The 12,665-nt window shown below is 40.6% G+C and overlaps 1 protein-coding gene across 1 annotated transcript in view; it reads right to left on the bottom strand.

The window, feature by feature from the left end:
- The window catches only part of nbas (NBAS subunit of NRZ tethering complex), a 383,924-nt gene that overhangs the window by 121,197 nt on the left and 250,062 nt on the right, over positions 1-12,665 (bottom strand). Inside the window, exon 42 of the mRNA XM_061900721.1 lies at positions 1,510-1,733. Within this exon, the coding sequence (XP_061756705.1) occupies positions 1,510-1,733 (224 nt within the window). The remainder of the gene's footprint in view (positions 1-1,509; positions 1,734-12,665) is intronic.

Here is a 12,665-nt window from a genome sequence, read left to right on the forward strand (position 1 = left end):
CCTTAATTTTTTATTTTAATGTATTATTTTTTAATATATATTATTGTTTTAGTTGCTTAAGAGATATTCCTGGCTCTGAATTTTCTCACTGCTATTTTTATGTTTTTGTGCATTATTTGTTGCCGTAATCATTAAACAAACAGGTTACTCATCAGTTACTCAGTACTTGAGTAGTTTTTTCCCAACATACTTTTTAGTTTTACTCAAGTAAATATTTGGGTGACTACGCCTTACTTTTACTTGAGTAATAAATCTCTAAAGTAACAGTACTCTTACTTGAGTACAATTTCTGGCTACTCTACCCACCTCTGATGGATGCACAAAACAGCTTGCTTAATTATGAGCAACACATTTCACTTTCATCCACTACTCTCTTAATTCAAACAATTGCACAAAGCATTGTCAAAACAATTATTTTTTCTGATTAAAAATAGTTTGCTGCACTGCTCATAACTATATCTTACACATTTCATCAATGCAATACTTAATTATTAGCTCATGTCTCAGTAGATTTTAATCCAGGCAAACAAAACAACAATGATTTGTTATTAAATTTGATAAAGACACAATTTGAAAAATATAAACATGATTATGTTTCTTTCTTCCATTACCACCCAAAGTGAAAGAAAGCCACTTTAAAACCACAGACAGTATTTATCCATACCTTTGGTTAAGTAAATGCATCCAAATATTGACAAATCTCTTTGTTACCATAAATTTAGCTTAGTTTGGTATTCTTTCATTTTATTTTATAGGTTTGTTTTCTGAGAGTTAATTTCTTTTCAATAGAATAATACTTTAATATTACACAAAGTTCCAAGACTTCAACAGAAATATACACACACACATATCAATAGAAACTGAAACTAAAAAGCAAACCATAATTGATGTGTTTTCATATCCCAACACTGGAACCGGAAGTAGTAATTTTAAAAGCAGGACCTTTTTACCCAAACTTTCGAATTATATGTGCACATAAATATTTATATATGCAGATATCAGACCTCATTGTGCCTTGTCTAAAATATTTTATGTGTAGGGCTCCAAATACATTTTAGCCAGACACATAAGTACTGTAGTATCCCCGCTTTTACTTTGAAAATAAACACTATGAAAAACAATATGTTTTGGTCTGTATTTCTGTATTTGTTTCCTGGGGATCTTAATTTTTCCTTTCAAAACCAAAAAAGTAAAACCCTTTGTTTTTCAGTTTTCTTTTTTGTATTATTTTGTATTTAAAAATTTTTTTTCAATATCTCTTTCTAAAAAGAAAATTGAAATATCAAATCACACACGGAATTGTATGCGCTGTCATTTCATACAACTAGTTCTTTATCAAATAATAGCAAAACTTGATATAAATTACCTTTATCATTTATATTCATAGGTTTCTTTAAAAAGTAGGGTGAAAAAAATCAGAATACGGTCTTAAATAACAATTAAGCAAATTTTAAAAAGAACCCGCCACTGTTAAAATAAACTGTAATACAGAATGTGTGCATGACTTACTCTGCCAGGCCGAGGATGGTCTCCTTCTTGTAGTCGAGGTCGGAGCTAAACCTCTGCACGTCCACGCCGCGGCCCAGCCCCTGTAACACCTGCGCCTGGGTGAAGTCGGTCAGGCGCTCGTTGTACGCGTGAAGCTGTGCGATCAAACCCTGAAGCTCCTCCGGCCAACCGGAATACGAAGAAACGTGCTGGGTGACCAGGCGGATCAGTTCCTTTGGGTCAGCCTGAAGAAAGAGGAGGAGGTATTGTTACAGAGCTGATAATAAAGATTATTTGCAGGTGGTTCTTCTCTGTGTTCGGCAATTGTAATTAGGACATTACAACAAAATAAACTGAATAAGAATAACCAAAGCCCTTCTTGTATTCACAAAATAAATGTTTTCATGTAGACATACTTTAATGGTACGCTATTCACGTGTGACAAAAATCTACCTAAAGCAAATCTAGGCAGATGAAGACCCGGAGGCCACATGCTGCCCGTTGAGCTTTTCAATCTGGCCCCCCGGACATTCCCAAAAACTTTAAGATGGAAACTGTAGCTGCCATTATGATGTTCAGTGATGTTTTCAAATGACTGTAAGTCTTCAACTATACAAAGTATTTCAATGATTAGAATCTGCGATTTTGCATGATATACTAATTAGTAGGGGTGTAGGGAAAAATCGATTCGAATACAAATCGAATCCAATACGTTGTGCGATTCAGAATCGATTCTAATTTTTTAAAAATCGAATTTTTTTTTGTGTGATTTTTTTTTTTTTTTTTTTTATCAATCCAACAAACCACTACACCGCAATACTACAACAATGCAATCCAATTCCAAAACCAAACCTGACCCAGCAACACTCAGAACTGCAATAAACAGAGCAGTTGAGAGGAGACACAAACACGACAAAGAACAAACCAAAAGTGGTGAAACAAAAATGAATAGCAGTGAATAAAAACCCCTCACTTACATTATCATTTATAAAAATAAAAAAAAAGAACAATAGTGTCACAGTGGCTTACACTTGCATCGCATCTCATAAGCTTGACAACACACTGTGTCCAATGTTTTCACAAAAATAAAACAAGTCATATTTTTGGTTCGTTTAATAGTTAAAACATTATTGCAGTCAGTTGATAAAACATTGTCCTTTACAATTATAAAAGCTTTTTTTTTTTTTAATCTACTACTCTGCTTGCATGTCAGCAGACTGGGGTAGATCCTGCTGAAATCCTATGTATTGAATGAATACAAAATCCTTTTGAATTGGAAAAATATTGTTTTTGAATCGAGAATCGAATCAAATCGAATCAAAAAAAATATATTATCGAATCGTGACCCCAAGAATCGATATTGAATCGAATCGTGGGACACCCAAAGATTCACAGCCCTACTAATTAGATACTAAAATGATAAATGGTTGTACTTGTATAGCGCTTTTCTACCCCTTTTTAGGGAACCCAAAGCGCTTTGACAGTATTTCCACATTCACCTATTCACACACACATTCACACACTGATGGCGGAAGCTGCCATACAAGGTGCTAACCAGGACCCATCAGGACCAAGGGTTAACTGTCTTGCCCAAGGACACTACGGATGTGAGTAGGATGGTAGAAGGTGGGGATTGAACCAGTAACCCTCAGATTGCTGGCACGGCCACTCTCCCAACTTCGCCACGCCATCCCCCTACTATGGTAATCTAAGTCACAGCAGCTCAGACAGGGCACCAAGCAGTGTGGGTGGGGAGCGTTTCCACAGAGTGTTTCCAGAGCAGCCAGCCTGAAATGCGGGTGTCAGGGACAAACGCGGAAGGAGATTTTTACAACAAAGTTTTTAAAGCTTAGTGATGTATCAGATTGTAGGTTGGTTTTGGGTTGTTTACCCTTCGCGTTCATATTTTTCTTTGTTTGTTGCATTTTTTTTGCCTTTCGCTCTATTGTAAAATATGTCGATTGAGAGGGTTCATATGTTTTCATTATTCAGTGTTTTATCGTTTATAGTTAATATTGTAAATCCCACATTCTTTATTTACATGTACATTCTGGCTGTCTCATTCAGTAAAAAAAGGTAAAATTCCATTCTGTTTTTTAAGGCGGTCTGTCATAACGTTTTTAGCATTCAATCAGACATTCTCAAAATCCGATATACTGGCCCCAGGCATATTTTTTTCTCTAAATTTGGCCCCCCAAGTTAAAATAATTGCCCAGGCCTGACCAAAAGGGTTAATTGGAAGCAAGACAAAGTTATTTAAAAGTTCTACTTAAATAATGGTTTGCAGTACATGCAAAAGTGACCAAAAACATAACTCTTTGACCACAAGGTAATTTCTGAACAAGTATATACAGTAGCACAACAGCAACTGAATAGATGTTGTAATAAGAAACCTGCTCAGGCAGCATTATTACTGCGAAGGAATTTATTCCAAATAACAGTACAAGTAGAACCCGCGTAGCGATGGGTACCTTTCACATTTGAACCAATACGGTACCAATTCCCGGGACCTGGGATCGATACCAGTACAAAAAGGTACTGTTCTTCGGTACTTCTATGTGTGTTAATAAATAATACATAATTTTGTATGTTATATTGGTGTCAGAGGGGTTAGTGCGTCTGCCTCACAATACGAAGGTCCTGCAGTCCTGGGTTCAAATCCAGGCTTGGGATTTTTCTGTGTGGAATTTGCATGTTCTCCCCGTGAATGCGTGGGTTCCCTCCGGGTACTCCGGCTTCCTCCCACTTCCAAAGACATGCACCTGGGGATAGGTTGATTGGCAACACTAAATTGGCCCTACAGTGTGAATGTGAGTGTGAATGTTGTCTCTCCATCTGTGTTGGCCCTGCGATGAGGTGGCGACTTGTCCAGGGTGTACCCCGCCTTCCGCCCGATTGTAGCTGAGATAGGCGCCAGCGCCCCCCGTGACCCCGAAAGGGAATAAGCGGTAGAAAATGGATGGATGGATATTTAATATACAATATGTAATATTTAAAAATCAGCTGAATGTGATAACTATGCTGTCCAGTTGGTGTATCTTATTTTCTTACAAAATTTCTGAGTCTCATTTGTAAATGGTAATTGGGTTGTGCTTGTATAGCGCTTTTCTACCACTTTTTAAGGAGCCCAAAGCGGGTTGACAGTATTTCCACTTTCACCCATTCACACACACATTCACACACTGACGGGCAAGTATTATATATTAGATTTTGCATGCCAATACGTTAAATGGCAGTAAGTGTATAGGCTACTGTGTGTTGCCTAGCTCGTAAGTAGCATTTGACATGAGGCTCAATATGTCCTACAAAGTACTGTAATTATTGTATCTATTACACACTTCTCGTTTGATTTTAACGTGCATCTTAGTGGTAGTTTTATTACCAGATTGGGAGGTGTTGAAACCACCATGTAAAATCGTTAATGCTAATCAGTAGCAAGTACATGGTAAAGCCAATGTGAATTTGCATCGAGCTTGCACATTTTGGAAACGTGGAGCCTTACTTTACCTTTGAGTGTTTTTACCACGCATACTTGCTTTGTTGGCATTGAAAATTGAAACATCACCTCGAGGGAGTTTGGCTGAGTCCGCAAGTGCTTCTTGAGCCTGTTTCCACGCCAAGTGCCTGAGCCGGTGTGCAACCGAACGTGACATCACATGGAACAAACGAATGGAAATGTGCCACAGTTTGATTTTATGTGAAGCCAAAACCCAATAGAACCAACAAAATTTGGTTGGTGCCATGGTGTTCTGTACCCTTCCCGAAACAATTTCATTGCGACCGCGTGCTTAGCTAGATAAAGCATAAAGCTGACTACTTATGGTAGTTCAAAAGCACCTGGAGTTCACTAAAACTATATTAATAGGTTGCCTACAGACACAGTTAATAATGATCGGCTATATGAGAATTAATTTTATATATATATATATATATATATATATATATATATATATATACAAACTCTGTTTCCATATGAGTTGGGAAATTGTGTTACATGTAAATATAAACGGAATGCAATGACTTGCAAATCCTTTTCAACCCATATTCCATTGAACATGCTACAAAGACAACATATTTGATGTTCGAACTGATAAACCTTTTTTTTTTGCAAATAATCATTAACTTTAGGATTTGATGCCAGCAACACGTGGCAAAGAAGTTGGGAAAGGTGGCAATAAATACTGATTAAGTTGAGGAATGCTCATCAAACACTTATTTGGAACATCCCACTGGTGTGCAGGTTAATTGGGAACAGCTGGGTGCCAGGGTTAAGTACAAAAACAGCTTCCCAAAAAATGCTCAGTCTTTCCAAAGAAAGGATGAGGCGAGGTACACCACTTTGTCCACAACTTCGTGAGCAAATAGTCAAACAGTTTAAGAACAACGTTTCTCAAAGTGCAATTGCAAGAAATTTAGGGAATTCAACATCTACAGTCCATAATATCATAAGCGGCATGGCCGGACACCAACATTGAATGACCGTGACCTTCGATCCCTCAGACGGCACTGTATTGAAAACCGACATCAATTTCTAAAGGATATCGCCACATGAGCTCAGGAACACTTCAGAAAACCACTGTCAATAAATACAGTTTGTCGCTACATCTGTAAGTGCAAGTTAAAGCTCTACTATGCAAAGCAAAATCCATTTATCAACAACATCCAAAAACGTCTCCGGCTTCTGTCGGCCCGAGATCATCGAAGATGGACTGATGCAAAGTGGAAAAGTGTTCTGTGGTCTGACGAGTCCACATTTCAAATTGTTTTTGGAAATACTCAACATTGTGTCATCCGGACCAAAGGTGAAGCGAACCTTCCAGACTGTTATTGACGCAAAGTTCAAAAGCCAGCATCTATGATGGTATGGGGATGCATTAGTGCCCAAGGGATGGGTGACTTACACTTCAGTGAAGGCACCGTTAATGCTGAATGGTACATACAGGTTTTGGAACAACATATGCTGCCATTTAAGCGCCGTCTTTTTCATGGACGCCCCTGCCTATTTCAGCAAGACAATGCCAAGCCACATTCAGCACGTGTTACAACAGTGTCGCTTCGTAAAAAAAGAGTGCGGGTACTTTGAAGCTGAAGCTCTACATAAAACAAGAATGGTAAAGGATTTCACTTTCAAAGCTTCAACAATTAGTTTCCTCAGTTGCCAAACTTTTATTGATTGTTGTTAAAAAAAAAAGGTGATGTAACACAGTGGTTAACATGCCCTTTCACAACTACTTTGGCACGTGTTGCAGTCATGAAATTCTAAGTGAATTATTATTTGCAAAAAAAAAATTTTGTTTATGAGTGTGAACATCAAATATCTTGTCTTTGTAGTGCATTCAATTGAACATGGGTTGAAAAGGATTAGCAAATTATTGTATTACGTTTATATTTACATGTAACCCAATTTCCCAACTCATATGGAAACAGTGTTGGTATATTATATATATATATATATATATATATATATATATATATATATATATATATATATATATGTATGCACCTGGGGATAGGTTGATTGGCAACACTAAATTGGCCCTAGTGTGTGAATGTGAGTGTGAATCTTGTCTGTCTATCTGTGTTGGCCCTGCGATGAGGTGGCGACTTGTCCAGGGTGTACCCCGCCTTCCGCCCGATTGTAGCTGAGATAGGCGCCAGCACCCCCCGCGACCCTGAAAGGGAATAAGCGGTAGAAAATGGATGGATGGATGCATGCATGCACGCACGCACACACACACACATTATTATATATATATATATATATATATATATATATATATATATATATCAATCAATCAATCAATCAATCAATGTTTATTTATATAGCCCTAAATCACTAGTGTCTCAAAGGGCTGTATATATATATATATATACACACACATACTATATGTATTAACTGCCATTGTAGTTTTGCAGTCATTTTGTGTGCTTAGTTACAGCATCTCTCTGTATTGTGTATTCTACCTATTAGGTACAATTTCTAGGTCAGGATAAAAAAGTACTGTTTGGGGATTTTTTCCTTCACATTCGCAAGGCTTATGGTTAAGCCAAGCCTCACATCTGTTGAACTCCTTCAGAGCAAAACTAATGAGACTATTTTATTTTTCTTGTTGTCGTCGTCGTTGTTGTACTTTTTCCCAAAAACTGCGGGTAAGACACAAAGCGATTCAAGCCTCGCCGCTTCAATCTGGCTTTGAGAAACACATCGACCTCTCAACAGAGAGCAGTTCAATAACCTCTCGTGTCGCTCGCTCCGACATGCTTCGAAAAATATGACCAAGTGCCCTAAGAGCAGCCGTGACTCAGGCCAGCGGGGTGGAAATTGGACGCCGAGTACACACATTGCAGTGCAAGCGCGGGAACATCACCTCTCTACTAATTCACTCGACTTATGTTTATGGTCGGTGGGAGCCTGGCTGGGATGAGACGAGTTGTATTGGCTGATGGCATTTGTATCAGATAATTACGACATCAACGACTTCTGCTTTTCACCGTGTGTGTGTGTGTGTGTGTGTGTGTGTGTGTGTGTGTGTGTGTGTGTGTGTGTGTGTGTGTGTGTGTGTGTGTGTGTTATAGAGACAGTTCAAAAGGACAGGATGAGGAATATTAAAAGTTATAACCCAAATGCTCTGTAAGTAAGTAAGGAGGGCAAGAGAGCACATACAGCATTTTCACCAGAAAGAAGCCAAATAAATGTCTTCCACTGACTTTTAAAAAAAAAATGTGTTTTTATATATCCTGTCAAGAGACAATAATAAAAACAAGTAAACAAGCGCACCTTCTCACATACGTCACATACTTATACACCCTTGCGGTGCAGAGAGGTAGCGGCATGAGTACGTTAGCTGTGGTGCGAGTGGTAATACGAGAGAAAGAAAGTGCGAATCTGGTAAAAAATGAAGGAAGAATTAATTCCCAAGAAAAACAGCACGGAGTGCATCGTCTGATGGTGGTTTCGCTTCAAGTGGGAATATGTCAAACAGACAACCGTAATTTGTCATCATCATTACTCATCCCGTGGCCTAGGAGGCCATAGGGGTGTCTTGGGCAGTCAGGGATCTCCAGTGCTCACGATCTTCTGCTGTTCGTGGCAAGGTTTGGAAGCTGCAGTTAGTCCATTCTTTGATGTTGTCCATCCAGGTCTTTCTCTGCCTGCCTCGTCTCCGCTTCCCCTCTACTGTTCCCTGCAGGATAGTCTTTGACAGGGAGGTGTGCCTTGTGACATGGCCAAACCAGGTCAGCTTGCGACGTTTAACTGTTTAGAGTAGAGGTTCCTGTTCGCCAGTATGTGTGGTAACTAGCTGTCTAACATAATCATTTGTCCGGTGTTCACTGTATGATATATGTAGCATTCTTCTGTAACGCTTGCTTTCAAAGGACTGTATCATGCGCTCAGTGTCCGCTGTGGGTGTCCAGCTCTTACAACCATAGAGTAGGGTGGAAAGAACAAGTGACTTGTAGAGTCTGACCTTCACCTGGCAGCTGATGGTATTGCTTTTCCATATACTGGTCAGTCTTGTCATGGCTGATGTTGCTATGCCGATTCTTGCTCTGATCTCTTTTGTGGAGCTGCCATCTTCACTCACAAAGGACCCGAGGTACTTAAAGTCCTTTACTTCCTCCAGGGTTTGTCTATTCAATGTGATATTCGGTGGTGGTATGTGATTGTGACTGTTGACCAGGAACTTGCTCTTCTCTGCACTTATCTCCATTCAATAAGCTTTCGCCGCCTCCTCCAGTCTGGTGGTCAGTTCCTGGTCATCCGCGAAGCGAAGGTTGGAGATGGGTCTTCCTCCAATGGTAACGGAGGTGTGGAATTCTTGGAGTGCTTTTTCCATGATGTTCTCCAGGAAGACATTAAATAGGACAGGGAAGAGGAGACAGCCTTGGCGGATACCAATAGATGTTTTAAAAGGTTCTCCTATGCTCTTGTTAATGAGAAATGCACTGCTTGAGTCTGTGTAAAGTGCTTGGATGACCTGTATGAGATTATTGTCAAAGTTGTAGTTTCTGAGAACCTGCCATAGTCCTTCATGCAAGACACGGTCAAAGGCTTTTTTTAAAGTCAATGAAGTTGTGGTATAAGTTGTGCTGGTGCTGAAGGTGCTTCTCAATCAGTAGTCTGACGTTGAACATCTGTTCGGTGGTGCTCCGTTTTGGTCTGAATCAAGCCTGTTCCTCGGAGAGGATTTCCTCTGCCTTGTTCAGGATTATCCGCAGCATTACTTTGCTAGCGTGACAGATGAGGCTGATGGTTCTGTAATTTTGGCCCTGCCTTGAATTCCCTATCTTAGGGAGGGGGATGATCAGAGATTGGGTCCATTTTTGGGGCCACTGCTTGGTTTCCCAAATCTTTTGGCAGATGTGTGTCAGTGCTGTTATAGTGCTTGGCACCCCATGCTTCCAAAGCTCTGCTGGGACGTTATCAATGTCTGGTGATTTGCCGATTTTTAGGCTCTTTACTGCCTCCTCTACTTCAGCTTGCAGTATTGGGGCATCCTCGCATTCGCCGCTGGGCTTCATGGCACAGGTTAGTATGGTGGGGTCTGGTGATAATGTATAGTTGTATAGTTCCTGGCAATACTCTGTCCACCGTTGGGTTATTTCTGCTTCCTCTGTTAGTAGAGATCCATGCTTGTCTTCTATAGGCTGCTTTACTGTTGCCCTGCCGTATCCCTGCATCTATGCTTTCACACTGTTCTGTGAGCCACTTTTCTTTTGATTCCCTCATCATCTTCCTGATGTTTCTGTTCACAGAGATATGCTGCTTAGCTGCCTCTGTGTCATCCTTCTTTGTCTTTTTGAGGGCCCTTCTGAGATCACATTGGTCTAGGATGTCATCAGCGATCCATGGTTTGTTTTTCTTCCTGTCCTTCCATAGTACTTCAGTTGCTGATTCTATGATTGCTTCCTCAATGTTATCTGTCAGTGAGTCTATGTGTTTGTTTGCCTCGAATATTCCTGCAACTTATGGGTCTTTAAGTCTGTCTAGACTAAATCTGATGCGTGTGTTATCGTGTTTTTTTGGAGTCTTCAGTTTAAGTTTAAACGCCTTTAGTACCATATCGTGGTCACTACCAATGTCCGCACCAGGGAATGTTCTGGTTCGGGCTTTGTTGATGCTTGACTTGAACCTTTGTGGCGTGATTATGTAGTTGATTTGGTTATGTATCTTTCCGTTCGGTGCATGCCACGTTGTTCTCCAAGATGTTTTATGTGGAAACTGTTATGATGCACACGCAATCTGCTTCTCCCTCCCCAGCAGTAGCACCTAGAGGCCCCACTCTTCGCACGGCAAGACACGCCCCCACACGTGCCGCGCAGACTGCAGCCATGCGCCTCCACAGCTGCCGACAATCACCTATCAACGCAGCTGGTCTTGACGAGAGGCAGCAGCATAAAAACTCACGCCACTGACTGCTCCATGCCGGAACAACCCATTTGATTCAGTAAGCTTCACGTCTCTGGCTCCTCACCTGTGTCTCTCTCTCTTGCTCGTTTTGTCTCCCTCGTGCCTAGTCCTTATCTGTCCTTGTCGTCTGCTGTTCCCACAGTACCTCCGTGTCTCTGCAGTGAGCGGTGCGTCTCACCTGCTAAATTCTTTCCCCGGACTCTGACTGCCTCCCTGGACCCTCGACCCCCCGCGCTCGCACCTGGATCTCTGGACGTTTCTCTCTTGCCCCCACGGACCTCGCTAGGATTTTGGACCTCTCTCGCTTCACCCTTCTGGACTTGTTTGATACTGCAAATCAACACACACTTACAACAACCCCAGGTAACTTATAATTGAGTAACTTCCACACATAGCCTTGCATCCACACACATAGTTGCATACACACCCCATGTACTCATCAAGCCAAAATAAAACCTTTGAGCTAGACCTCCTGATGTCGTGCCGTCTCCTTCCCCCAGTATAAACGTAACAGAAACAGCGTATTGGCTACAGTGAGCTTATGGCTTTTAGCAAATTCCAGAAGTTGCAGTCCTCTGTCGTTCGTTTCACCTATCCCAAACCGCCCCGCTGTTCCTCCCCAGTGGTCGTATACATCGGTACATATTTTGGCATTTTAGTCTCCTTGGATGACTATAAAGTCCTTCTTGGGAGTTTTCTTGATGGTGTTCTCTTGCTCCTCATAGAAGGTTTCAACTGCTTCATCATCATAATCTGTTGTTGGGGCATACACTTGAATGGTGTTGGGGTGGAAGGGAGAGGTACTACCTTTAAGGATGATACAGTCGCAGCTGGATTGCTGGTTGAAACCTTACTGGACGTCATCAACACCCAGCTCTTGTCTATGGCTACAAGTAGTAGAATTTCTGCGGCCACACCACGGTAAACTGCTTCGACCGGCAGGCTGAACTAGACAAGGGTCGTCATTGGGTCGTTGGTCTCCCGGTAAGAGCTTGGAAAGGAGATAGGCACCACCGAGCTTATTTGCCTTATGAAATGTCATCATGGAAAAACAGTAATTTGTCAAGTGTGGGGCAAAAGCGTTGCTACAAAAAGTAGCATTACTGCTAATATGTAGCATAATTTGAAAAGTCACCCACTAGAGAATGAAGAGTACTTGAAACTCCGCATGTCAACATCTCTTTTCGGTGCCACACCAACTAAATGCCGAGGCAACCATTTCCACATCGAGACCGTATGAATCAAATAGTCGACAACAGCAGGCGATAATGTCCGCAGGAACCTACCACATAGCGGAGGACATACACTATTTGATTCCCTATTATGCAGCTAATTTTTATTTGACACTTATTGAAATATCTTGTGAGACATCATGCACAAAAGTGCACTTTGTTTTAAACTATTGTAGTGGCGTTCTGTACAAAAAGTGCACTTTAATTTAGTGTTGTTTTGATATGTCAGCTTAGTGACATCATACACAAACGTGCACTCATAGCTTGTCTTAAAATGTCTCTGACAGTCTTGCACTTTCTGTTTTGAAATGACATGAATGTTTGTGCCACTGCTTGATAACTATTTAATAAATACAGTTTTAGTCAATTGACTTAGTTGTGATTTCCCTCTCTGCATGAAAGTTTAAAAGTAGCATATATTAATGCAGTATGAACAAGAATGTTTTAATGTAGACACATAGAATCATCATACTGCTGTGATTATATGTATCAAATTTTCATTCAAGGCTAAGGCAAAATATCGAGATATATAT

This window comes from Nerophis ophidion, linkage group LG05 (genome assembly GCF_033978795.1).
Source record: "Nerophis ophidion isolate RoL-2023_Sa linkage group LG05, RoL_Noph_v1.0, whole genome shotgun sequence".
Taxonomy (NCBI): domain Eukaryota; kingdom Metazoa; phylum Chordata; class Actinopteri; order Syngnathiformes; family Syngnathidae; genus Nerophis; species Nerophis ophidion.